The sequence below is a fragment of the Hippichthys cyanospilos genome, chromosome 1, assembly GCF_059441005.1.
Source record: "Hippichthys cyanospilos isolate Australia breed blue-spotted pipefish chromosome 1, RoL_Hcya_1.0, whole genome shotgun sequence".
Classification (NCBI taxonomy): domain Eukaryota; kingdom Metazoa; phylum Chordata; class Actinopteri; order Syngnathiformes; family Syngnathidae; genus Hippichthys; species Hippichthys cyanospilos.
Genome location: NC_142369.1, coordinates 1235884 through 1262315, shown reverse-complemented (window position 1 = coordinate 1262315; position 26432 = coordinate 1235884). Strand labels below are relative to the sequence as shown.

The following is a 26432-nucleotide window of genomic DNA, read 5'->3' as shown; positions in this document are numbered from 1 at the left end:
GGGGACGGGGACTACATCTTAATACCTTCTTGTGGTTACGTTCTGCCTTTTGGTGCCTGTCGTTAGCAGCATTTGGGGACATAGAAAGCAAGAGCTAAGATGGCTGAGGGACTGGTCATACCTTGATCCAAAGGCTGTGTCCTGATTTGGACACTTGGGCTATAGGGACCAGAACCCTTGCTGGTGAAGGCACACATTTTAATATCGTAAGTGGTGTCTGCCTTAAGGCCGTCCAAGACCACGGTGGATTCGGGGGCGGTGATGAAGAGTTCCGAGGGACTGCGCGGGCTGTTGATGTCCTTGTACTGCAAGGCGTACTTGACGATGCGGCCGTTTTGCTCGGCCAGCAGCACCTCTTGCCAGCTGACCTGAATGGTGGACGTGGTGGCGGCGTCGGCCGCGATCCACTGAGGGTAGCCGCTGGGCACGTCCTCGTGAGTGGTCACCTCTTTGACCGTCTCTTCGCCGAAGCCGACCTTGTTGCGCGCGGAAAGCCGGAAGGTGTACGAGGCGCCTTTGTGGATCTCTCTTGTGGTGTAGTGGTTGTCCCGTTCGGGGAACTCGATGACCGTCAGCGGTTCCAGGTCTTTGCGGCCGAAGCGGAGGCGGTAACCTTGCAGGGGCCCGTGGGTGACTGCTGGGGGATGCCACTGGAGGAGAGCTGTGCCCATGTTGGTGGTACTGACCATTAGCCGAGGTTTATCGGGAACTGACATCAGGAGAGAGAGGAGCGATTTGATTACGTATATTCTCGCAGCTGATCCTGAGTAGTAAAGACTTAATGAACGTGCAAGCTGGCGCCGCATGCTCTCAAGACAGTTGTGTCAAAAAATTAACCCAACATGAGAGAAACATTGTCTCAACATTTTTTTTAATGATGGACCTTAAGTCAAATTGAGACACGCGGAGAGCCGTTTGAGCCCTTACTTTTGAACCGATAGTTTGCACAGAAATCAGTACGACATCTTGCTCAATCTCGATACCAAAAACTATAGTTTGGACGGCCGATTTGCGGTTTGTACCACCTTGTGCATAAAGAAACATGACTTTTTGGCATACTGTCACACCCTTGTGGTATACAAAAAAACAAACCTGCGCCGGTGGTCGTGACCAGTTTGGGCTTGCTGCGTGCGCCGTCGCCCTTAGTGGTGTAGGCCGCCACGGTTACGGAATAAGTAGTCTCGGCCTGCAGCTCCGAGATAATCATTTCCTGTGGAGACGCGGCACTTCAATGACGGGCGGACCGTCCAAGAGAATTCAACAACACGGACACAGGACAGGCACATTCTCGCAGCTGGGGCATGCTTCTGTGGACAAGGGTAAGGCGAACGGGCTCTTGACGGGACACTGGGGAACGCAAACATGTTTGACTTAGGTCTGATGGTTGTATTTAACTCATTATTGCATGCGGAATCCAAAACAAATGTTTCTCTATTTTGTGAAAATTTGGAGGTATATATATATATATATATATATATATATATATATATATATATATATATATATATATATATATATATATATATATATATATATATATATATACTGTATATACAAAGATATATAAAAATACAAAGATAAATCATTCCAACCTTTCTACAATAAATAAATAAATGAATAAAAACAGCATAACAAGGAAATAGCGCTTACATCCATGGTTACAAGCATTCTGTTTTTTTTTAATATCGATAATATTGACGTATTAGGAGCTGCACACACCTCACTGCACTGCATCAATTGGAACTGGACAAACAATTTGACACATTGCTGTAGATGAGTCGAAATCAAATTGAAAGTCTTATTTTGATGAGAGGAATTTTGCTTATCTGGAGCGTAATCTATGAAGAAAAAAACTTCAATCATTAGAAAAAAAAAAAACCTTTTTGGATCCAGCATGCCAATTTGAGCTTTTTTAGCATCCAAATCTCAACAACAAATTCAAAAGAATATTATTTTTTTCCAAATTGTTCCCCGGTAGGATATTGATTGGTAAAAAAGGTAACATGCCATTCATGCTGAGGATGACAGTGGGGTGGGGGGCGGGGGTGGGGAGCAAGACTCAAATCTGATTGGGCTACTCACATGATCGGTTGAATCATCATATTCCCACTGATTAGGTTTGGGAAAGAGACAACACATAAAGCCAATAATCATTATTCACTGTGGCAGTAACTCAGCTAGGTCATAAGATTTACAACACCGTATTTTTCGGATCAATAAAGCACACTTAAAATCCTCTACGTTTCTTAAAAATCAAGAGTGCAATATTTTATGCATAGTTGTGAACTGTTTATAAACCAAATTCCTTCTTTATTTTCACCATAGGGTCCGAAAAATACCGTACTTTACATTTCTATAAACTAATAGGTGTTAGCAAAGATATCATCTTAATAGGGCTGAACGTAGACCTGACGTTGAATCAAGTTTGATGTATTTGCTATACTGGTTTGCGGAGCTGGCCAATCCGTCACAAACGTGACGCGTCGCTGACGGAACACCCGCGGTAAATGGTAAATGGGCTTTCACTTACATAGCGTTTTTCTCTCTTTGGTTCGCAAAGCGTTTTACACTAACTAGAGATTTAGCTACTGATGACGCAGCATCAGGAGCAACTGGGGGGTTCAGCGTCTCGCTCAAGGACACTTCGACACGATGGTCAGGGGATTGAACCCACGGCGTCTCGACTGGGAGACGACTACTCTACCACCGAGGCGTGCCGCCCCGTCGCACCCATTTTTGGTGAGCTTTCGGCGTGTGCTTTATGACGCGAGGAGTGTCAGTAGTGACCCCGATCGACGGAGGTACAGCCGCTTCAGTGGCTGCTCAGTACGAATTTTTTTTCAAGGCTTCGCGTCATAAAACGCAAGCCGAAAAAGCGGAGGCGCTCGCCAAAAGCGGGCATTCCGTCAGCTACGGTCTGTATCTTATAATGGACAGTGTTGCAACGTATAACTGTGCACCAAAATATATGGATTTAAAAAAAAACAGGCGTGTGCATTGACTGCCGTTGCCTTCTAATCTAGTGTACTTACGTTCCCCCCCAAAAAATAGCAGTTTTTCTTCCGGCTTGCCGGAAGAAAAGAGATCAAGCAAAGCTGGTTTGTGTAGGAGGGCGCGCATACCTGGGCATCATCAATCAGGATATCCTTGATGGCGGGCTGTCCTGTGGGCTCCCCATTAAGCATCTTGACATAGTGCACCTGGTACCCCCGGATCTGCCCGTGTTGCTTGGTGGGCATCGGCGAGCGCCAGATGACTTTAATTGACGAGGAGTTGACAGCTTCCACCTCGACTTTACGAGGTGGCCCGCTGGGAACTAGGGGGGGAAACCAATGGGATAGAACGAAAAAAAAAAAAAAAAGGTCAACATAACAGTCAACCCCTTCACTCGCCGTTTAGAATCTTCTTCCATCGTGCAAAATAGTGACCCCCCTCAAAAAAATGGAAAATCACAAAATTGCAGCCACAATATTTCAACAATGGTAAAAGGGGGTAAAAATAACAGCAAAAATAGGTCTGGCAACCGACCTAATCTTGAAACATTAAAAATGGGTCGAGTGGGAAAAACATGTGGAGCCAAAAGAGCGGCTTCAAGCGGATCAGAGCTTGAAGCGCAACAAGAATTTTTGGCTATGGAGCAAGCAAAAAATACATGATAATCAAAATGATTGTACTACATCACAGTTGAAAAACGTTCAAAAAGGCCTTCCGCTTAAAAAACAACAACAACCAAAAAAAAAAAAAGGGAAGAATAAAAAAATCCCACTGTCCAAGCTTCAAAAGTGACAGGCGGGGCAGGAAAAGTGTTGAAAAAAAGTGCGGAGCAGAAGTCCAAAGAGTCTTGTTAGAAGCAGGCGGTAGGGAGCGTTAGTAACCGTTGTCAGGGCCGAGCTTTGGAATTGGCGTACACATACCGTCCTCCTCCGTGCGAACCAGTTGCGGCGTACTTTCCGGTCCGGCTCCGGCATCCGTATGAGCGGTGACCGTCACGCGGTACTCTGTCCATTTTTCCAATCCTTCCAAAAGATACTGCGAGCTCTCCGGGGGGATGCCCGGGATCCGTCGCGCCGACGCGTCCTCGCCTTCGGCGGCGGCGTACTGGATGCTGTAGCCGGTTATGATCCCGTTCTGCGATTCCGCCGGGGGCTCCCGCCAACTTACCAGGATGCTCGTGGAAGTGGGGCTCGAGCACCTGACTTGCGCGGGCGGGCCGGAGGGCTCTGCCCGGCGCCGCGTCCATCCGGTCGTCGTGTCGAGTGGCGGTGGTTTGTTTTGGTTTTGGTTTGGATCGCGACGGCGATTGTGGGGATATCCAATGAGGAGGGTGGGGGGAGGAGGGAAATAAAAAGGAAGATGAGGACATAGCACGATGGGAGAATGGAAACGAACCAAAAAGGCGTAACACAAAACTGATGATGAATGGATGAAGTCGGTTGGAAAGAGGACAGCTGCGCCGCGACCTAAGACGCACGTGGCCTAACCCTCGGCCCGTTGGCCATGGTCTAAGATCATCTCGGTCGATGCGAATTTGGCAAGCAGTTACCATCAATCCAAAAACATAAAGGTTGATGCGTTCATGGGTTTGTAAAGGAGAAAACTGCATTCGTCACCAACCTTTCCGAAGCCTGTTGGTTTGTGGTAAAAGCCTGATTGTACGACAGAGAAGCTTCCCAAGAAGACATGGCTTTGTTTAGTAGATTCTCAAACATTGGGCATGCATCCCGACACACGCGGCGCCCGCGTGTACCGTACCTACCTGATGGCTGCTACCTTGTCGCGTACGGACTGGACCTTTCGCACCAGACGACGACAAATAGCAAATAGCTAGGACGCAATTTGAGCTTTCTGTGAGGCCGTTACTTTTACTTGTTTTTCTTTTAGTCATTGTTGCTATTGAGTTTACTTGGTATTCGGATAGCCGACAGAAAATTCCAAAAGAAAATGGAATATGTTGTGAATAAAAACCTTTGTTTGCTTAGTGATAAAAATTATAATGTAAAAGACTTCAACATTTGTATTTAACTATGAATGACAAACATTTAGACATTACCCGTGTCAAGGTGTCAGCATAAAAAGTCTATCGAGCCAGCCTATATGGAGCACTCGAGTAAATTCTGGTATATACTGGCAAATCAATTACGATCACACTTTACATTTAGATTTATTAATATAATCATATATTTTTGAATTTATTTTGTACTATGTTACACGTATATTTTATTATTATTATATTGTGACTTTTTCACTAAATTGAATTACTGGCAACAAAATACAGGTCATTCTATGTTAATGTCTGTGTGAAGTCGTTTCATTTTTTTGTTTTCGTTTGAGACGCCATTATTATTATCTTTTTTTCTTTAATTGTTAGGGCTGCGGTTATTGAGTATTTTTGGTATGCGGATGGCTGACGGTGGAAATTTGGAAAGAATGTTGACTATTCGCTTAATTTAAAAAAAAAGTTTTTCTCTGTGATAAAAAGCATTACGTAAAAGACTAAAGAAGACATTTCTATTCAATCATTAATGAGCAACTTCCGCCGTACTGCTTAAGTACAACTGCCCCAGCTCAATTTGGGATCGTTTTTGCCAAAATTTATGATAATTTATCTGTCCATGCATTTTCTAGAGCCGCTTATCCCCACAAGGGTCGCAGGCTTGCTGGCGCCTATCCCAGCTGACTTCAGGCAGTGGGCGGGGGACACCCAGAACTGGCCAATTGCAGGGCAAACGGAGACCAACAAGCACGCATGCACCTCAGGACAATTTAGTATAGCCCCCGGATAGAACCTCCGGGAGAACGTGCAAACTTTCTCCACGATGCGCCTGCTTTAATATCCAAAAGGTTGCCCCCGGGCTTCACAGAAAGCTCGTTGTCTTGTGTCTTCCTTGGCATGCAAGGTAGAAAGAAAAGGCCGAGCTTGCCGTTTGGTTTCAAACGCGCTCAATCCGAGCCCCCGTCTGCGCACTTCACATTTCGGCGGGAACATTTCATTACAGGTACAAGGCAGAAGCCGGTGATCTATTTCAGATTCTTTCTGACAAGCTGGAGGATTAACACTCCTGTTAAGTTTTTTTTTTTTTTTTTTTTAAATAGGTGCAATATAACTTGTGCTTTGCCATAAAATGGCGCTAAATCCTAATCTAATAGGAAAGTAGTACACTTGTGCCAAGAAAGTATATTGAAATGATAGGACATCTCGGACACTATATGATGTTTGTATGTTGGGGAGGAGCCAAGTTTAGCCTGTGTTGTTAGTGGAAATAGTAGCGAGTGTTTGTTTTGGGGTGCATTTTCACTTACGGTGCATTTGTAAGTCATCTGTGAGGCGTTTAATTTTAAAGGTAGCTATTCGATAAGTATAACATTATATTTAAGTGTTTTGGTATTTCAGTTTATGTTTGATTTATGATTTTATCCCTTGACAGCTGACGTCACAACAAATAACTCTAAATATGTGGGCCACTACACACTATTTGGACCACTAAGATCAGGTATCGCACCATTTTTTAACAGCGAACTTGTGTATTTGTATCATACGGAAGTCGCGTACCAATTACAAGTATTTCTGAGGAGAAGTGATGCTTTCGGTTTGACGCTAATTGGCGACAGTTGGCCAGAATGTTTTTTTTTAATTGACATTTCCTTCACACTCAAAGATCTTTCAAACCTAGTAGGAGTAAATAGTAAGTAAACTTGTGCTTGTATTGTGTGTTTTTATAGTTTTCAGTACAGTTTAACAATAGTAGATATGAAGTGTAACTCCTGAAAATAACATTGTAAGAAATCAAGAATCTTCATTCATGAGATGTGAGTTCAATTTTTTATATTTTTTACATCTAAACATTTTTGCTGTCAGTTTGCATCATAGCTACAGTACATTAATTTGTACTTTAAGTGCTTCAAACTTAATTGGGAGCAAAAACTCCCTTTTTTTTTAATAATAGGAAAAAATTCAGCCATTGATGCGCTAATATCACTAATACGGTTAATTCAAAGCAGTTTCACGGTTTCGTTAACATTTGGAGGTTATGGTACTCTCAAAATGTTTATGGGTTAATGAGTCAATCTTTCGCCTATTTGTCTGAATCCAGGGAAAAAACACTGCGAATGAATAAATAGATATAAAAACAACATCAAATGAAAATAGCGCACTTTCTTTCAGTCTTATTTGACCCACAACATAACAGGAGGGTTAAGACCAGCTATGGCGTAAAGGAAAAAAAACGTCCATTGTATCTTTCGAAGGCGAAACCCGGCAGATACGGAGGAGGACCTACGTGTTTGCGGGGTCTCGGCGGAGATCTCGCTGGTGTAAGCGCCGACGCCGTGCTTGCTCCGAGCCGCCAGGCGGAAGGCGTACGTGGTGAAGGGCTTCAAGTCCTTCATGAGGTACGTGGAGGTGGGCTCGAAGCTAATTCGCCTCTGAAAAAGGAAGGTTTCGTTTCGTACGTCACGTTGAAGAGGGTCGGATGGCTGGCGTCCAGCGTTACCTCATCTTTATCGTCCCGCTTCTTGTACAGCAGCTCGTATCCCGTGATTTGGTTCTCTTGCCCCGTTTGAACCGGCGCCACCCATGACAACAAAATGCTGGTTTCTGACTTGGCCTCGCCCTTGAAGTCCGTCGGTTGGGAAGGAACTAGACATCGGAATGAAGGGATGTTGACAAGCTGAGCCGCAGGGTATTTTAAAAAGCGGCTCATGTTGTCATCCAAAATAGCCGTCGCGAGAAATCGCGACTAATGAAGTCGGGGGACGACGTGTTTTCGCACCGCCAGTCGACAACAAGTTATTTGCATTTCCTGTTCTTGGATTTCTCCGGATTAGCGTTTGTTGACAGCCGCCAGACGTTCGCGGCCCCTTAAAAACCGGAACCGACTTTCGGAAGCGCCCGTGACTAAAACCTTTGTACTAAAACGATGAGGAAATGAAAGCCGGCTCACCTCCCGTCTTTGCGATGATCTGGAGATCCGGGGAGAGGGGTCCGTCGCCCACAGAGGTGAAGGCCAGCACCTTGATGTAGTAGGTTTTGTTGGGGATCAGGCCTTGGATGGTGACGAAGTTAGCGCCCCGGACGATTTGCTTCTCCCACAGGTTGACGTGCTGGTTGGAATCCAGGGTGAAGTAAACCCTGTAGCCCATAATCTGCCCGTTGGCCTCCTCCGGTTCCTCCCAGTTGATAACGGCCGTGGTGGCGCTCAGCATTTGTCCCCGGACGCGGCGCGGCGCCGTGCTGGGCGCCTGTTCGGCCGTCTTGGCCTCCACGCTCTCGCTGGGCGGGCCCCTGCCGATGTTGTTGACGGCCACCACGCGGAACTCGTAGTCCGAGTAGGGGCTGAGACCACCCACGCTGTAGCGCGTGGTGGCCACGCCGTCGATCTCCTTGTACGAGTCCTCCGAGTATTTGGACTTGTGCTGGACGATGTAGTACGACACCGGTTCGGGATTGCCGGAATCCCAAGTCAGGGTGATGCTGGTGGCGGTGCGCTCCGTGACCACGGGCGTGCCGGGAGTCCTGGGTAATGCTGCACAAATACGATATTTATCGCGGGAGCCCGTTCTCGGACACGCCTGCGAGATGTTCCAATCTGCGATATGGAGATCCCATGCATTTTGAAGATGGATTCAACCCGGTCGCATCATTCAAACGGACAGCCATTTTCAGCAGTATTTTGTCAATATTTAACTTGGTAACTAAATGAATGTTTTGCGTGAGCTGTGATTGGCCTAAAAAGCGAAGAACGTACGTATGTCATTTTCAGCTTGTGATACAGATAACACTATGTTATTTTAGGCCTGGTATCAATTATTAGCAGTCACGGAGGCTGATATTTGGAGCTGTTATTCTTTCTCAGGTCTGAAAAGATGAACTGAAAACCAGGGTTTCTGATAAGTTTGTGCAGTAATTCAAGTTCTTCAGAATTTCATACTGACAGAAATGTTCAGTTTTCACAAATCATTTTGTTTTAATTTCAAACAAAAACAAAAAGTACAGTCTTCCCGTCAGAAGAATCTCTTATAAGATGAACTGAAGTTTAAATAAACGGGTACAGGCCAATGATATTTGTTTTGTTTTGGTTTTCGGTGTACATTGAGAAATAATGTGTTGAAAACCTGAGGTCAACATAGTCTCATTTTATTCTACCAATTTTTTGGAACTGGAATGGCTCCTTGACCCTTCCTCTATCCCTTAAATTGAGAAAAACGCAAAACAAACTTTCGCAGTGCAACATTCAGTTTTATTGTGTAACCCACACTTCAAAGAATTAATTTTGCAGAAACTAGCATTAAAATAGAAAACCGCATCATTTTTTGGTGGGTCCCCATGACCGCGCACCCCAGTAAAATTTCACCCAGTTGACTCCACCTATTTGTCCGTATTCAAAAAGTTTCTGGAGGTTAACACATCTTTAAAAAGACAAAAAAACAAACCTAACCTTCTTTCCTGAGTCATAATGCAGGGCCCCCATAAGGGTTGCACCCTTCGGGTTAAAAACCACCACTGTATAAAAATGGAAAAATAAAAATTGACGGCTATGAATTCCGAATTCTTACGATAAAGCTTGGATTTCCGTGACACCGGGACATAACGAGAAACTCCTCTTCATACGGCAGGCCGTCTTGTGCGTACGAAGCCGCGTGTTTGAAACCACATTGTTCATCTCCGCCGCAAAGCTGCTTATCACTTGAATAATTTAGCTGCGGAATTTATGGCTTTAATTCCTCACGCGGCGAAATATACCGGCAATAGATTGTCTTTATACGCCGTCTGAACGATGCTACAGGGGGCCCCCGCTGTCAGGCTGTTATATGGTGACTAATATCTCTGTTATGTCTGTGGAACAAGAAAAGCCCGTCCCCGGTGTGCGCGCGGCGCCGCCCGCTTGCCGTATCGTCCTCATGCCAGTGATGGCGCTCAGATAACGAGCGCCGGGCCCGCGGAGGACTCCAAAGGCTACCGTCGCCTTCCGGCTGCGGGATGAGTCCCAAACTCCATTTGCTCCCGTCAGCCGTCTCCGAAGAGGTTGACTCGCCATGTTCGCGCCGGCTATGCCGCGGATACCTTGAAGGTTCAATGATTAAACCTTATGCAGTAGAGCAACTGTACTGTTGTCCCTTCCGTTTGGCTTTAGTCTCACAGAGAGCCGCAGTTGTATTAGCGGCGCCTGGAAGTCTAGTTAGAGTCAAGCTCGTAGCTGACCAAACATGATAATAATCAGTTTACACTGGATATTTCAATTTATTACAAAAGAAATTGAGGTAAGAGATTTAAAATTCTCCGGTGAAGCTTTTTTCCTCTCCCTTGCGTCTATCTAACAGCGTGTGTTTTTTATGAGCATTCCTCTCTTGGTCTACCTAACCAGCGGGAGTCGGGGCAGCAGTGGATCACAACTCCCGGCCTCATTGGTCGATGGCCGCGCCGGGAGCCAACCCCGTGCCTATTTGGCATGCCCATCTCTTTTCTTTTTAGTCAAATCCCATTCTTGATTTTTTTTTTCCTGTTAGATTTGATAAAGATCTGTTTGGCTGGGTTCGATCGGCAGATGTTTTGCATATTATGCAAAATCCTCTATTGGGTTTCTTCAAGGTTTCTCCGTATATAATAACTTGTCATACGGTTGACGAGACTTTCCCTCTATTTTCCATTTATTGATTGCTTATCAGGATTTCTCTGAACATTTTTTTTTGCGCCTCAAGGCAGGGAAATTACAGTAGAAGCGGAAGTAGAGTGTAAGCACCTTTTCTGAGGTATTCGTCAGTGACATCAAGTTTTGCATCAGTGAATGTCAGACTTCAAATCTTATCCAGATATAACATCGTGATATGTACCGTATTTTCCACTCTATAAGGCGCACCGGATTATAAGGCGCACCTTCTATGAATGGCCTATTTTAAAACCGTTTTCATATATAGGGCACACCACATAATAAGGCGCATAGAATAGAAGTTACAGTGGTGGTTGGGCTTGCATTATGTGTCCACTGGGTGGAGCTGCGCTAAAGATAATGACAGCAAAACGATCAGATAAGTCAGTCTAACTTTATTCATACAAAATGATGATTGAAATGATGGAAAGTATTATCCGAAGACTGGGAAACATTACCTCTTGATACATTAAAAGACGGTTTAACCTCGTAGCGTTGATTTAAAAGCAGTTTCTGGATTTTACAAAATTGTGCTTTCTTGTCCCCATATAAATTGCTTCAAATTGGTACGTATATTTTCAAAACTTCAAATAGTGTGTAAAAAGTAACATTTATAACTGAAATGAAGAGGTAAAAATTGACCAATTGACATTATGTTATTTTATTTTTTTTGGCCCCCAAAATGAAAACTCACGGTGCATGCACTGTATAAGGCACTCTGAATTATAAGGCGCACTTTCAGCATTTAAGAAAACGGAAGGCTATTAGGCGCGCCTCACAGTGCAGAAAATACGGTAATCGTAATCTGAGACCTCACCGAGAGGCGGGGGCGAAACGCTTACCTTTGACGGTGATCTGCGCCACGGCCTCGATGACGCCGAGCGTGGACATGGCCACGCAAGTGTAGTTAGCCGACTGGCGCACGTCGGTCAGCTCCAGGACGTTGCGCCCGATGGGCATGTCGTCCTCGGGCGTCAGGTCCTCGGCGCCCAGCATCCACTTGACGTAGGGCATGGGTGAGCCCACCGCCACGCAGGTGATGTTCACGCTGCCGCCCGGCATGATCTCGTTGTCCGTGGGCGGGATGGAGAAGCGCGGCGGCACCCGGCGCACTGCCGCGGCACACAAATATCAGGGAAAGAGCTGAAAAGGCCGTCGGGATGATGGATCCGTCAGCCATCGGCGCGAGCCATCGGCGCGAGCCATCGGCGCGAGCCATCGGCGCGAGCCATCGGCGCGAGCCATCGGCGCGAGCCATCGGCGCGACGCCGCGATGCCATGCCGCGATTCGATGCCGCGTGCGGGCGCGACTTGATGTGATGATCGCCATCGGGATCATCACAACAAAAGCGACAACGCGAGGGATTTGTTTCCCATGAATACGTGAAACATACACAATGAACGAATGTACGGAAATGATCGTCGGCCACCGAAAAAAGGCATTTCCCATTGAAAAACTCATTTCAGAGTACAAATGAGCAAAATTTTGTTCAGTTCCGCGAGTGGACGAGGAAGCAAAAGGAAAGAAATAAAGATAAATACATAAATAAATGTTGTAAATATCATGTTTTTGTTTTTTAAAACCATTGAAATATCTTGCGATTATATTTCATCTGTGCAGGTCATTTTTACGGCAATTTTGCTATGTGGCCGAGGATATAATAAATTAAAAAAAAAAAAAAAACGCGATAGATACTTGTGTGGAATACAACCATGAATAATTAATGGTGAACATAATGTTGAAAAACATAAATTCAGACAATGGGACAACCAAAAAATAACATGCGCTCCTGTATCATACATTTTGAGTTACATTACATGAAATGTGCTATACTTTTTGTTTACAATTCAATAAATGCCTAAATTACGTGAAAAACAATCATTTTTATTGAGCCACTAAACTCAGTCTTTGTTATCTACTATAGTTTGTTATTACTATAGTTAAATATATAAGAATACACCGCAGTATAATTTGAGGAGTGAGTTATAAGTAATATCCAATATTAAAGAAAGTAATTGGTAATATATTAATATAAGAATAGTAATACAAAAAACAGTAATCATAATCATTATTTGATTACTGTATACACTTTTTACCATTTTTTTCAATGAAATGTCTTGTTACGATCAAATCATTGAAATGTATTTGAGACCCAGTTTATTCATTTGTGTCCGCATCTGTGTCCATTTTGTCTCAAAAAGACAAAAAACAGTTAATAACATCGCACCAACGCCGATGAGATGTCCTCTACTGAGCACACCAGCACTTAGTTGGTTAGCTCCGATGAGCCAAAAGAAAAAGAGACAAAACCGATGTCCACAACAGAGGACACAAATGAAAAAGTTACCGATGCATTCACACATTTATTCATTGTCGAAAAATGCAACTCAGGACAAAACGACACGGAAGAAAAGACAACAGCAGGCTAAACTATAGACAAAAACACCCAAACGTAAATAAATACAATATACAGTGATTATGAACAGAAATGCAAACAGTGTTGCTGCTCATCCTGTGCAAATGTTCATCTCCACTCCCAACTTTCTCGCTCGCCCGAATGGCAGCTCCGTCTTCCTCGTTTATTATTAAATACTCCGGATTTAATTCATATCCAATTTGAGTCCCCGCAGAGGTTATATTATCCCTCTCATTTGAATATCATTCCATTTGTGAGGGCCGCCATTCTTTCAAGGAGCCTCCCTTCCACGTCTCGGGGGCAAGTTGGCGTTCGCAGCTCAGCGCTGGCGTTTAGTGCCAATTACGATCAAGTACGCGTTCCTTATTGACGTCGAGCTTCTGTTCGTTCCCTTCAAGGTACGTTTTAGGGCTTTTCTGGAGGCCAAGCAGGAACACTGACGGCATGCAAATGAGATGCAAAAATTGGTCCCGGGCGGACCGGTCGCCATCACCGGGCGACAATCCCAACAATCGGAACAAAACCGCTTGAGCATTTTTCTGAATCGACGGTGCGCGTTGCTGTATTTATAGAAAAAGAAAACACCAACCTTCTCGCAGCTCTGAAGGGGAGACGGAGGTTTTTTTTTTTTTGGAGGTACAAAAAGAAAATGAACACAAAGAATAAAGGAGAAAAACAAGGGGGAGAGTAAACAAGCGTCCAGGTTAAACAAAGGTTAAACAGGCGTCCAGGTTACACAAAGGAATTTGCCGTCTAGACCTTTCTTGAAAAAAGCTCATATCATTCACGTTTAACATTCTTTTAATATTAAACAGCAAAGAATCAAGTCCAAAACAACATATATCAGTAAAAATTACAAAGGTAATTAGATGGTCTTGTTCTGTGCCATTGACAGCGATGGAAATCAAAGATCCATCTTTATGTAGGGCTAACAACTACAGTCAAATCAATTTTAACTGAGCTAGCAGTTTACACAGTGTATGTATCTATACACAGTGGACCCCCGTGTTACGGCGTCCCTGGCTTTTTCATGTTGCGATGTGGAATACTGAGTTTTTTCATCCCTTTTTGCGGTATTTTCCCAGCTTTGCGACAAAAACAACTGTCATGACCCTAGGTGGTTGGCTGGAGTTGTGTTGTTTTGTCTCCATCTTCAGGTATTTTTAGGTAATTGCATTCATTTTCAGTTGCGGTCTAACTGCATCCATGCAACGCGTCACTACAACACCTGTCTGCTATTGGTGGGCCTCACTCGTTTCAAAATGGCTGAACGGTAAAGCTTTGTTCCATCGCGAGTGGTTACAAAAGTGTATTTATATTGCATTTTACTGCTTAATTTAAAGTTGAAAGGGTTAAGATTGCTAGTGATGTTAAAGAGAGAAGTAAGAAGATGATTTATATGGACACCAAGCTGGAGATAATCAAGAAAAACTAAGTTAGCCTAGCCTAGGCTGCCTTTACTAGGGAATATGGGCCTAACAAGCGCCACTCAAAGCTAAATAAATCCTTTCTATATTTTTTATTTGTGATGTTTTCTGATTGTATAGATGTATATTATATATACGTAGCACTTAGTATACTATTTTGGGACCGATTTTTAATATGTACCTACAATTTGGATATTTCTACCTGGGGTTCTAAACGCATTAGCTATTTAACATAGGTTTGGATTGCCCGTCATGCGACGAAATCGCCTTACGAGCCCAACCGCGGAACGGGAAATTTGCTCAACGGCGAGGGACGGAGAAAAAGGACAAAATAAGTCGAAAATAAGCAATCCTCGTCAACTGGGCCGGGTCACGGAAAGGACTGGAAAAGGCGGAGCTGAGTGGTCTGGATATTATTTAGGTTCACACATCAGTGCGGGTTAAAGTGCAAAAAACTACGTCTAGAAAGCAATCCAAATAAAAAGCAATTCATGAGATACTCACAAGAGTTAGAACGTGGCGGCCTCCATAGGCTTTCTAAACAAAGGACTTTTAGCTCCGTTAGCTTACCTCGGACATAAAGGTTGGCGGGCGCAGAGTAGCGCGTCCCATCGTTGTTGGTGGCCACACATTCATATTTTCCCTGGTCCGACTCTTCGCTTTGCTCAATCTGAAGCGCTCCTGTTTGGAAATCACAGACAGGGAGCAAAAAGACAATTAAAACGCGCGGCAAAAAAAGCACATTTTAAAGCATTCCTAACAACTAAATATGAAAGAATTACTCCGTTTTTCTTGAATCGTTTGTTTGATCCACTGGCCGAGGCCCAAGCGAGACCGGAGTTGGCCTCCGGCCCGGCAGCTGCGAGTTCTCGTCATGCAAGAGTCGAGGAGACGTACGCGGCGCAACCTCCAAAGTCCGACGCCGATCCATTCAAAATGGCCGCTCAAACGTGACGCAAAAGCTTATTTTCTTCCAGGCCTTGTCTACACGTAACCGGGGCGATTTAAACCCGGATTACGATCCCGTTTTTGCGTGGAAAAAAATTCCGTCCATAAAGCTTTGTTTATCAAAAATAATTGCTCTTACAAAAATCCGCGTAGTGCAGTTTTATTCATTTATAAGCTTGCCAAGCCACTAGGTGGCAGTAGTTCCGTCTTTTAACGTCATCTGCGTCTTTTGTGTATGATGATGTAAATCTCGGGTTGATGATCACTGCGTGCAAACGCGAATCCGAAGAATCGGGAAAATTTCAACTTCTTTTTTAGTGAAAAAAAAGGCACGGATAGAATACACTGGAGACATTTACCACCCGTTAGCAAGGACCCCGGCTACGTGTAGACTATGCCCCGAATAAAGCAGTTTGTCCTTGGCAATATCGCACGTTATTGTGTTTGTCGAGTTTCCTGGAAGTCTTGTGAGGTTATTCAATCATTTTTTTTGTTGCCGCCCTGACAATATTTTCTGTAGCACTCTAATAATAAAAACTACAAAGAGTCCCTAGTTTAATCTTTGCACTGGAAACAAGAGCGTTGAAAAATAAGTGATGGCGCTGTCCCGCTTCACTAAGATGACTATTTTGATGACATGTAGCAGGACTACTATTATGAATACTACAATATAGCATTAACAAAATGTATTATTCTAACGTGTAATTTCTACTTGATAATCGTAAAACTGCTTCAACTGAGCAACCGATACTCGTACCGGCTGCCATCGGTTGTACCAATACTTTGAAATGGGGAAAGGTATCAGCCTGATACCAATATTTGGTATCAGTACTCGTCGATCTCTAAAAACAACTTTGAAATAGGGAACGGTATCAGCCTGATACCAATACTTGGTATCAGTACTCCTCAATCTCTAATAACAATAACAATAAGGCCATGGCAAATCAGGCAACTTCGAGTTCCGTTTTTTCAAAATATTCTTCTCTGTTGAACAGTGGTCGTCACCCATTTTTCACTGATGCAAACGTAAAATTATTTACTGCCTAACAAGCGCAGAACATTTTTGGATTAAAAAATAAAATAAATAAAAGAGACTGATGTCTGATTTAATAAACCTCGGGACTACTTTTGAATTCAGACCTCTCAGCATATAACACTTTCAGAAGCTTGATTGTCTATTATCGTTTGATTTATGGCTCGTCTGCCAGAAAAATGTGCGACTATCGACAACGGGCATCCACATGAAACTTAACACAATAAAAGCATCAAATGTTTTGCACAGGAGCCACCCTAACACAATTAGGGAAACGTTGCTTCGCCTTCCAATGAATTTACTCTATTTGAAAAGAGCAATGCAGTGTTCCCGTTGCATTAAAAAAAAAACATTCAAATGGATTTTCTGATGCTTTCAGAAAACCTGTTCAAACTTTTATCTGCGCTGAAGTGACTTCCATTTGAAAAAGGCCGCTTTTGACTTTGGAGGTTGACGCGATCGTTGAAGAAATGTCAAAAAGTACACAAATTTCTCTCATCCTATCGCCAATGCGAATAGCGGCTTTTGTCGAGGCCAAGGCCCGGCGTAACAACATGTAACTCGACCGCTCAATATGGGGGATGAGCGGTTCTGCTTAGGGAGACATGGATCAAACAAAAGAGGTTTACAGTCAAAGAAAGCAGCGGAACAAGAACGGACAATCGAAAGAAAGAAATTTTCGGAATGAATTTTTCTGAGCATATTCAATCACAAATCCATCTGTACCGTCTTTTTTTTTTTGTCGTCCTTTCGTTTATTTGGGGGAAAAAAAAGGCAGCATTATGCAAAAATGGAAAAAAAATCAAAATCAAATTGCTGCTCACGTGGGGAAAAAGTGCAATTGCAGGAGAATGCAAGGCAAATCCAACACATAACCCTCTGGAACAAAAGTTGTTTTTGTTTTGTTTTTTGTTGACATGCAAATCTTGGCAAGAAATGTATGTCAGCGCAACTTACAACCTTGCGACAACCCTTAGCTGAAAAATAAAATACAAGTGTATTAGAGGACAAAATTCAAAATGCGGGCCCCCGAGCCACAAGAACCAAGCACTGCTGTTTTGGTTTAGGAGCTTCAAAAGACACCCATAAAAATCCACCATGGGATCAGCAGTGTGGTGTCATATCGACCAGACAAAAACAAACTGCTGCGGCTCCCCGGGTCAACATGGCCAAAAATTGAGCCAATGCATCCGCTTCCCTCCATCCGACTCTACAGTTTTTCCCAAAGCCTGAAGACAAAAAAAATACAAAAAAAAGTCAAAAGCTCCAAAGAGGCAAGAAAAGTCAGAAAAATAGGTGTGAAAGAGGTAAAAAAGCACCGGAGAAACTTTATCAAAAAAGTGGTTGTTTGGGCTTTTTTGTAGAGGTACAGGAGAGGAGAGCGAGTAGAAGAAATGAGGAAAAAAAAATTAAAAATTGATTTTTCGGGGGAGGAGGGGGGACGTTGACTCCACAGCAAGAACAGCTAAGGGGGGGGAAAAAATGCTTGGTTGTTTTAGTTGGACAAAAAGAGGGACGCATGATTTGCTATATGGCAAAGAAAAATGGAGAGAGTTTGAGAAAAAAAATAATTGTCATTGGATATGCTTTTTCATTGTCGTCGGAGCCGGGAGGGCGCTTAAGCATATCACGGGTGGGCTGATGAAAGCCGGACAGGAATGGATGGAATGGAGTCAACGGAATGGGACAACTCAGGGGTGGGGATGCCGTGGACACTGCGAAACAGGACAAACGTGGGGAGTGGCAGCGATTGAGCGAACGGATGGCGGTGACGGCAAGAATGAACTTTGGATTTTGCGGTTTTCATTCTGCGGGCGTCAGTTCAGCACGCTTACCTCTTATTGGCGTACCACCTGGGTGGATAATATGAATGCAAATAAGATTAGAAAGAAGAAGCATTAGTACGTGTGTAGATATTGGCGGGAGGGGGAGGGAGTGGGGGCGGGGTTTGGAAGACGAAAATTTCAACAGTAAATAGAAGATACTGGAGGTGAGAGAGAGACAGGACAGAGAAAGAGAGAGAGAGAGGAAGAACGTTCTGTGCAGGAGTCGGCATCGAGAAAATCACAGTGGCTTCCCAAGACCGTCTGGTGAAGGGAAAAACTCTCCGGTGTGCTCGCCGAACGTCTCCCTTCGCGTCTTTCCGCTTTTTGCCGTTACCCAAAAAGGAAAGTGTCAGCCCGCGCGGGAAGTGGCGGTGCAACGGATCGTCTTGGGGCCCCGCGGGGTCTGTGCGCGCTTTGCCGACCGCTTGACGTATATTCCCAATCATAAAGCGCACGTTTGCATATGTAACCCTGACACAACCTGCTCAAATATACGGCGGGTAATATAAGGAAACGTACGTAATATTCCCTGAACGCTTCTTTGCTACGTCCGCGGTGTTCTGAGGTTTAGCGCTCCCGGTGTACGTACTATACATATTGTCTAAGGTTCTGTTTACACACTCTGTGTTCCTTCCCTTACGTTCCAGAGTCAAAAGAAAACGGTGCGACGGTCGGTCAAGCGGCGGACTCGCCGCAGTTGCGCAAAAAACATATTTTAGGACTCGGTATAGACTGAAGCGGCGCCAGATTGTAGAGCGCGATGTCAATTTTTAACAGCTTTTATTTGCGCCTTCTAATATGAAAAATACGTTATTTTTTTAAAAAAGTGTGCGTTTATGCAAAGGTAATGATTGGGTGTCTTAAATTATGCATAGAAAAAAAAGGATTTAAAAGTAAAAGCTTATCAAACAATCCATTGATACCAACGCAAAAGCATTACTAGGCTAATCACAACTTTAAATTGTGATTAATCGCAACAATGCAGTGAGATAAAAGTCTTTTTTATTTTACCGAACAAAGTTTGACGAGAACCGCCACCCGTAAATCACTATCTAAGGATGCTAAGAAACCGCTAGCTAATTACGCCGTCACTGCATGACAAAACACAGGTCACCAAAGTTAGCAGCTAGCTGAGAGGGATTCAAGTCTGACGGCCGCTTTTAGCTTTCTTGATAGAAACCGATACAATCTATGACCCAAAGCCGCCATCCCATCGGAACCTAGAGTTTTTTCGAACCGTTGCACCCCTAAAGTGAAGTGAGCGCCGTGTTTGTGAGGGAAGTGTAGTAAACGTACTAGTAAAGGTCGTAAGCCTAAAGTCATCTGTTAGTAAAATGCATGCCATGCATTTTAATAGTTTTTGGAGACATGAGAATTAGTGGGGGGTGATGTGCGCTTTAGAGCTAATCACTTACCAAAGGATTCTGTAGATTAAAAAAAACACATATAGAGAGAAGAAAGACATAAGTGTAAGAATAGGATTATATTCTTAAATTGTTGGTTAACAAAAGGCGTGGTTAAATGCTATCATCATCATCATCATCATCATCATCATGGCGTGGGGTTAGAAAGTCGTCTTGGAAACAAAAAGGACAAGGTGGTCAAACACACGTTGCCAGATGCCGGCACATTAAAGCTGCAGAACGCAAGTTGTTTCGGGGTTCGGGACACTGTCAGAAATAGGGGTACCGCATGTCGTTGAAGTACTGGTATACACCAGAGTTGTCGACACATTGGGTAGGAATGGATATCGTAAGAACTCGATGGCTTTGAAGGGGTAGGGGGACCACGGTAAGTGAACGGATCTGTAAACGGGGGTACAGGAAATAATTGATCGGAATGCAGCTCTTAGGCTGGCTTGGTAGAAAAGCGGAAGATGGGGTTGGACAAATTAGTTAAGCAAAGGAAGTTGATTTGGCCGGCCAACTCGGGTTACCATAGAGCAGACGTGTCCTCCGGGTCCTCCGATACCCTGCATGTTTTTCAGGTTTATTTTCCTGACGCGTCCATCCATTAGCTAGCTTTGTCCAGGGTCGGGTCACGGGGGCTGCGGCTTGAGCAGGGAAGCCAGCCCGGACTTGCCCTGACGCAACTGATTTAAATGATCATCTCATCAGCAAGCTCAGCAGAAGCCCGATAACCACCCTGACCGCTGGGATCAGCTGCGGAGGGGAAAGAAACCTGGAAAACATGCGGGATAGCAACCCTCGAGGACAGAGTTTGGACACCCCCGCCGTAGAGGGTCAAAGAGCATCCAAAGCGGGGGTTGCCCCCAATTTTTCAGCGAGCGAGCGAAAATTGCAAAATCCAAACTACCACCAGGGAGCGGCATGGCTCGGCGGCAGAGCGGTCGTCTCCCAGCTGAGAGGCCGTGGGTTCGATCCCCCGACCGTCAAGACCACGCCCAAGTGTCCTTGAGCAAGACACCGAACCCCCAGTTGCTCCCGATGCTGCGTCATCAGTAGCTAAATGACTAGTTAGTGTCAAGCGCTTTGAGTACCCAAGGCAGAAAAGCGCTATATAAGTCAAAGTCCGTTTACCATTTACCAGCTCCTTCAATGTATTTCAAAATATACTTCATCTACGACCGACACTCCCTCCGCGAACGACTGGTAGCTCGTGATCTACTTGGCACCCGTGATCTAAACACTTACTTTCAAATAAATAAACTGTTAGCTAAGCAGGTAAAAAGTAAGTGCTCCCTAAACCGGGCACTTCCTGCATGTTTTCCAGGTTTCTTTCCCTGATTCAAATCATCACCTCATCAGCAAGCTCAGCAGAAGCCCGATAGCGATCCTGATCATTTGTGTCTGGGAAAAAAAACCTGGAAAACATGCAGGATACCGGCCCTCGAGGACAGAGTTTGGACAAGCCTGCCACGCTTAAGTAGACAGACCTCGAGAGCTACAAAAGGTAGAGCGGGAATCAATGCTTGCCAAAGTCCTTCCAAAGAGTTACTCATCAGATTCCTGGTGCAAATTTCCAAAGGCCGAAAGGGTCGCCATATATTTCCAAGGGTGTCAGCCAGGTGAAGATAGCATCCCAGTGACAAGCTGCTGTACCCCTAAAGATGTTTTTTTTTTTCTGAGAGTGTAGATTATGTCCAAAATAAAACAAACACACAAAACAAAGCTGCTATATAGACCGTTATTCTTCAAATATGATTCCCAATAAAGGTCCATATATCACAGACAAAAAAAAAAGAGAGATTGCAACGTCCTAAATTTCAACTCAAAATCAAAAGAGAATGGACTCACAAAAAGAAAACAAACACATTGTACCAAAAAAGGAAAATCCCAAATTTGGACAAAGCCAACGCATGAGGGGAGACAAATCCCAACAGCCTGATACAAAGTGGAGCACACTGAGGTACGCTCAGAACAGAACAGCAAATAGTGGATAGTACCACCTACAACAACAACAACAACAAAAGAATGAAGTCGAATGGGAAGTTAAGTATTAAGGGGGACACGGAAAACAAAAAGGACATTGATGAGGAAACTGACCTGATCTGAGCTGTTTAATGCGTCCGTTGTTGTTGGTGGTATTGACGGGGAGAAAGTCTTTAAACCAGGAGATGTCGGGGTCCGGGTTGCCGCTGGCGGCACAGAGCATGGTGGCGGTTCGAGTTCGTTCCACCACTTTGAGCTGCGGGCCCATGTCGATGGTGGGGAAACCGGGGGGCAGCTGGTCCTCTGGGGAGACACAAACAAGACACGTCTTGCCGCTAATATCTGGGCAGGATTTGGCTTTTTCTCTTCCTATTCAGTCCCTTAAAAGGCAGACCATTGACCGTGCGCATGCCAAAAAAAAAGAGACAATTTGTGTTTTATCTTTTATTTTTTGGCGTGTTTTTGTCAAATTCTCCATGAGGCCCAGTCGATTCATTTGTGTCCTTGCTTTTTGGTCTATATCTTTTGACTCATTCAAGCTGACTAAGTTAGAGAATATTTTGCTTTTCAAATGACATGTCGTAGGTTTGGGAAGCTATACCGTATTTTCCGCACTATAAGGCGCGCCAGATAATAAGGCGCACCGTCAACGAATGGCCAGGTTTAAAAATCGTATATAAGGCACACTGGATTATAAGGCACAGCGTCAGCTTTAAAAAAAAATGAAAGACTTTTAGTTGCGCCTTATAGTGCGGAAAATACGGTACATAGATTATCGTATTTTCTGGACTATGAGTGGACAAAAAGGAAAATGCTACGTCTCAGGAGAATATCAAGAATTTTACTTGTAGGTGAAAAGAGTCCTGGAGTAATTTGAGAATCTTAGTTAAAAAAAAAATACACCCAAGGCATTAGTGTACACGTGTTAGACGTAACTGGTCTGCCGTTCTTACTGATCTCATGTTAACAAACCACGCTGACACAAATGTGCTGTTTCAGCCGGCAAAATCGTCTCGTAGACCAAAATCCAGGGAGAAAAATGTCCGTCCAAATTCCGTTCCATCACACGGCACTGACGGTACATATTGTTACACCATGTAGTCAAACCCATGGGAGTTCTGTCGGGAGTTGTCCGCTTTCTTCTGCGGTCCGCTTGCAGGTCTCCATTTGGAATCCCAAAGACCCAAAGGCAAAGTCTTGGTATGATTCCCATAAACTTCTTCCATAGATGTCCTTTCGCGGTTGCTTTTTTTTTTCTCACAACTCCGGAAGGTTTACCGTTCGAGCCTGTGTAACGTATTTCCACAAAGCATTCGTTTGAGTGCGATTAGTAAGACGCGGCTATGTTTACTTTCATTGGAAAGACAAAGCAACATCTTTTTAGAGCAGCTTGTCTAAAGCACTTTTCACTTGAGTGCAGCCCAGAAACAAGACAGCAAACACAGCCAATTCCCTCTTAAGAAAAAAAAAAAGCCAAATTAGTCTCTTAATGTCAGGCACCACGGCGACGCCGACGGTCCTATTCAAGCGCTTTTTGACGACGGCTGGTGGCTTTTTGCTGCCAGGTAAACCAAGGACACGCTTTACTGCTTATCCTCAAGTTTCTACACGCGTTTGGGCTTTCAAGTATATGATCCCGATCCTAAAATTTTGAAAATAAAAAGTCAAAGGCACGAATTTTTCCGTTAATGTACCGTCGTAACGAGCGGCGGATTCTACAAACGACTATTCTGTTTCCGCGCCGCATTACATTCCTGCGAAACGGCTAATTGGCGTCTTTTTTCAGAAGCGTTTTCGTCACTTTGGAACGAGGCTTCGCAGGGACGCCATCCACGCCTGCACGCCGCCAAATGACAATCATGGCCGTCTTCCAACAATGCTTTTGGGTACTTGGCATACCGAGCCGGCGCAATGGATAAATCTTGGAGAAGTAAAAACGTGTTTATGAGGAAGTGACTTCAGAATGAACCGCAAACTTTTCAGCAAGAAACTCTGGTGTCCCTGCCTGAACTACTGTATTGCGAACATGATTTTGCATGAAGACCACAGTGGACCGCATCAAACCTGTCTGCTTCGCTATTTACTTAATTACTTCCTGCTACAGTTAGGCAAGTGTCAATTTTGATTGATAACCTGAAGCTAGCAGCAAGCAGCATTGCTCCGATGTAAAAACCGACATAGTAGAAACTACTCCAAATTCAAAGGATTACATCGCAAAATGTTTGTAAGATCATTTGATGGGTAGGAAGTGTAAAAAATGTAGTTTTTTTATCCAGTCAGAACCAGTAATGCATACGTGAGCTTCTGGATACGATTTCTCCAGTCGTAGTGTCATAAATGATGATTATGAGGAGTATTTATTCGGGTCTGACTAAGTAGGCCATCACTGAAGGCATAAGTGGCATAAGGCCACCACCGATATACAATCAACATTGAAGACTGGCCCTTGGTTTTAGCTGCAAGGGGGGCCCGGCAGTCTAAATTGACATTTTCAGTTGACCTATTTTTAAAGACAGAAAGCCAACTTGTTTGTTGACTTGGTCCATTTGTTCTAGCAGGTAATGTTCCACAGGCTCCACACTTGTTTGCACATTGCACATTACGTCACCGGCAGAAGCGGTGTGTTGTCAATGATCCAGCCAATCATTACTGGGAGCTTTTATCCTCAAAGGATCATGGGCTTGCTGGAGCCTATCCCAACAGTCTTTGAGCGGCAAGCAATTAACACCCTGAACGTGTTTCCACACAAAGACAGAAACAAAACAAAACAAACAAACTCATTAATAAACCTAGGGATAATTGAGAAAGTCCAATACAACCAAGCATGTTTTGGCTCTTTCGAGGAAACTGGAGTTCCTAGAGAAAACCCAGGCATGGGGAGAACATGCAAACGCTACACAGGACGCGAACCAAAGACCTCTGTACAAGGAGGCAGACGTACTTACCAGTCTGCCACTCAGCTGTCTGTGTTGTCAAATAATGATCATGATGACCTACCGCAGAGGTAGGGAACTCCGGTTCCTCGAGAACCGTATCCCGCCTATTTTTGATGTCTCCCTTGCCTTTCACACCCGGTTCAAATAATCAGCTCGATAACAATCGTTTCAGTCAGGTGTGTCGAATGTGAGACGCATCAAAAACAGGCAGGATATGGCTCTCGAGAAACCGGAGTTCCCTACCCCTGATCTACCAGATCATTTTCAAAATCTATTAAAACTAGCGATGATCAGTGTGGAGTGGTGTCGCTAGCTTTCAGATCATTTTGAATCATCCGCCGGCTTTCGAGTCAGCACCCCGTCATTTCTTTCAAATTTCCGGAACGCGTTCTGTCCGGTATAAGCTCCTGTTCGGATATTTTCGAAATAAAATATGAACGAATCGTAACAGCTAGAGTCTGTCATTAAATATGATCCGAAAATAGCGTTAAAGTTTGACCGTCCTTTCCAGGATTTCTCATGAAAATGAAGTGTGAGGGCCGATTCGCTCATGTGCGCACTTTTCATTGTTCCTTATTTCTACCTCCAGCAAGGAAGTTGATAGGCCTCCAAGCGGGCCAACGATGTGCTACAAATGGCGATGGTCCCGGCTCTGAAAATGTCATTTAGAGGCGGCCGCCACGACCGCAAAATAGTGACGCGTAGCCCGGGAATGCGGCGGCGCACGCGATGCGTTTTCATCACAAAGTGAATTACCACGGCGACGATAAATACAGAAGGGGAAATTAAACACATTCGCTGGCGTGCGGCGCGATTAGCCGAGGCGCGTCCCCAAAGCCGTGTCAAATTTTCCAACCCTACGAGGCCAAGATACCGAAATGGAATGGGACCGCACCATTGGCCGGGCCTCCAAATCGGGAGCTGGTAGCTATCATTTCAAATGCGCAGCTTGATAAGCTCGACATTAAAAAAAAAAAAAAGCTGTTAGTCAAAGCCGAAATTAACGGGGAAGGCGACCCCGCCCCCCTCGGCTCGGTAGCCGCGGCTCGCTGAGCGCCGCAATCTCAAGGACAGGCTAAGACAAGGGCAGCTGCTGCTTTACACATCCGTACTGTATATTCAACAATGGCCCCGCACGCTAAATGAGATGGAAGGAAAGAGAAATGCTGAAGTCACCTTCTATAAAAGTGCTGAGCGCCGGCGCTCGCTATGAAAAGACCCCCAATGACAATTTGCACACATTAGCCGGCGGCGCGGCAATCGGGCCGCATGAACGCACGGTGCCAAGTGCGAAAGGGACGTTGGCTCCAAAAGTACCTCGGCGAGCAGATTCCCGCTGATGACAGAAGGCCGCCGGACATAAACTCCGGGCCATTAGAAGATTATATCGATTGATCGCTCATACGCAAAGCGCGGAGGTAAACTCCCGTGTATGAAAACGCCGCTTGCTCAAGCCACGCCATTCCTGTTTCATGTTTGCTAAATGGTAAAAAACCCGATACAGCAGTGCTTCTCAATTATATTTTGCCAAACGAAAAAGAAACATTTTTGCACTCCCTATTCAACATGGTGATTATTGTCAATAAAAATTGTATAAATTTACCTCTATGTGTATCCCTTCAAACAATAACAAAAGAAAAAATGCAATATAAATCAACTTCCAACAACTGTTAAATACTTTTTACAACATTTTTATGAGTTACAGCTTAGTCTAATACAGAAAAAAGTGCCTGAATTTAAAATTAACAAAAAAAATCACTTCATTGCCATTACACTTCACATTACAAAAACAAATGTGCCCGCTCCGTAT

The 26432-nt window shown here is 44.3% G+C and overlaps 1 protein-coding gene across 37 annotated transcripts in view; it reads right to left on the bottom strand.

Annotated features, from left to right (window-relative positions):
- The window catches only part of ptprda (protein tyrosine phosphatase receptor type Da), a 292760-nt gene that overhangs the window by 33147 nt on the left and 233181 nt on the right, over window positions 1-26432 (bottom strand). For 12 of the 37 annotated variants that reach the window (XM_088424682.1, XM_088424666.1, XM_088424683.1 and 9 more), the window contains 14 exons: window positions 21801-21989; window positions 19710-19718; window positions 18304-18321; window positions 15058-15168; window positions 13650-13661; window positions 11486-11755; window positions 7941-8522; window positions 7491-7636; window positions 7278-7422; window positions 3915-4220; window positions 3123-3316; window positions 2083-2109; window positions 1093-1210; window positions 122-709 (listed from right to left, as the gene is read on the bottom strand). In XM_088424682.1, coding sequence (XP_088280808.1) covers window positions 122-709; window positions 1093-1210; window positions 2083-2109; window positions 3123-3316; window positions 3915-4220; window positions 7278-7422; window positions 7491-7636; window positions 7941-8522; window positions 11486-11755; window positions 13650-13661; window positions 15058-15168; window positions 18304-18321; window positions 19710-19718; window positions 21801-21989 — 2715 coding nt within the window. The remainder of the gene's footprint in view (window positions 1-121; window positions 710-1092; window positions 1211-2082; window positions 2110-3122; window positions 3317-3914; window positions 4221-7277; window positions 7423-7490; window positions 7637-7940; window positions 8523-11485; window positions 11756-13649; window positions 13662-15057; window positions 15169-18303; window positions 18322-19709; window positions 19719-21800; window positions 21990-26432) is intronic. The other 25 variants (XM_088424671.1, XM_088424673.1, XM_088424674.1 and 22 more) reach the window with 10 other exon arrangements.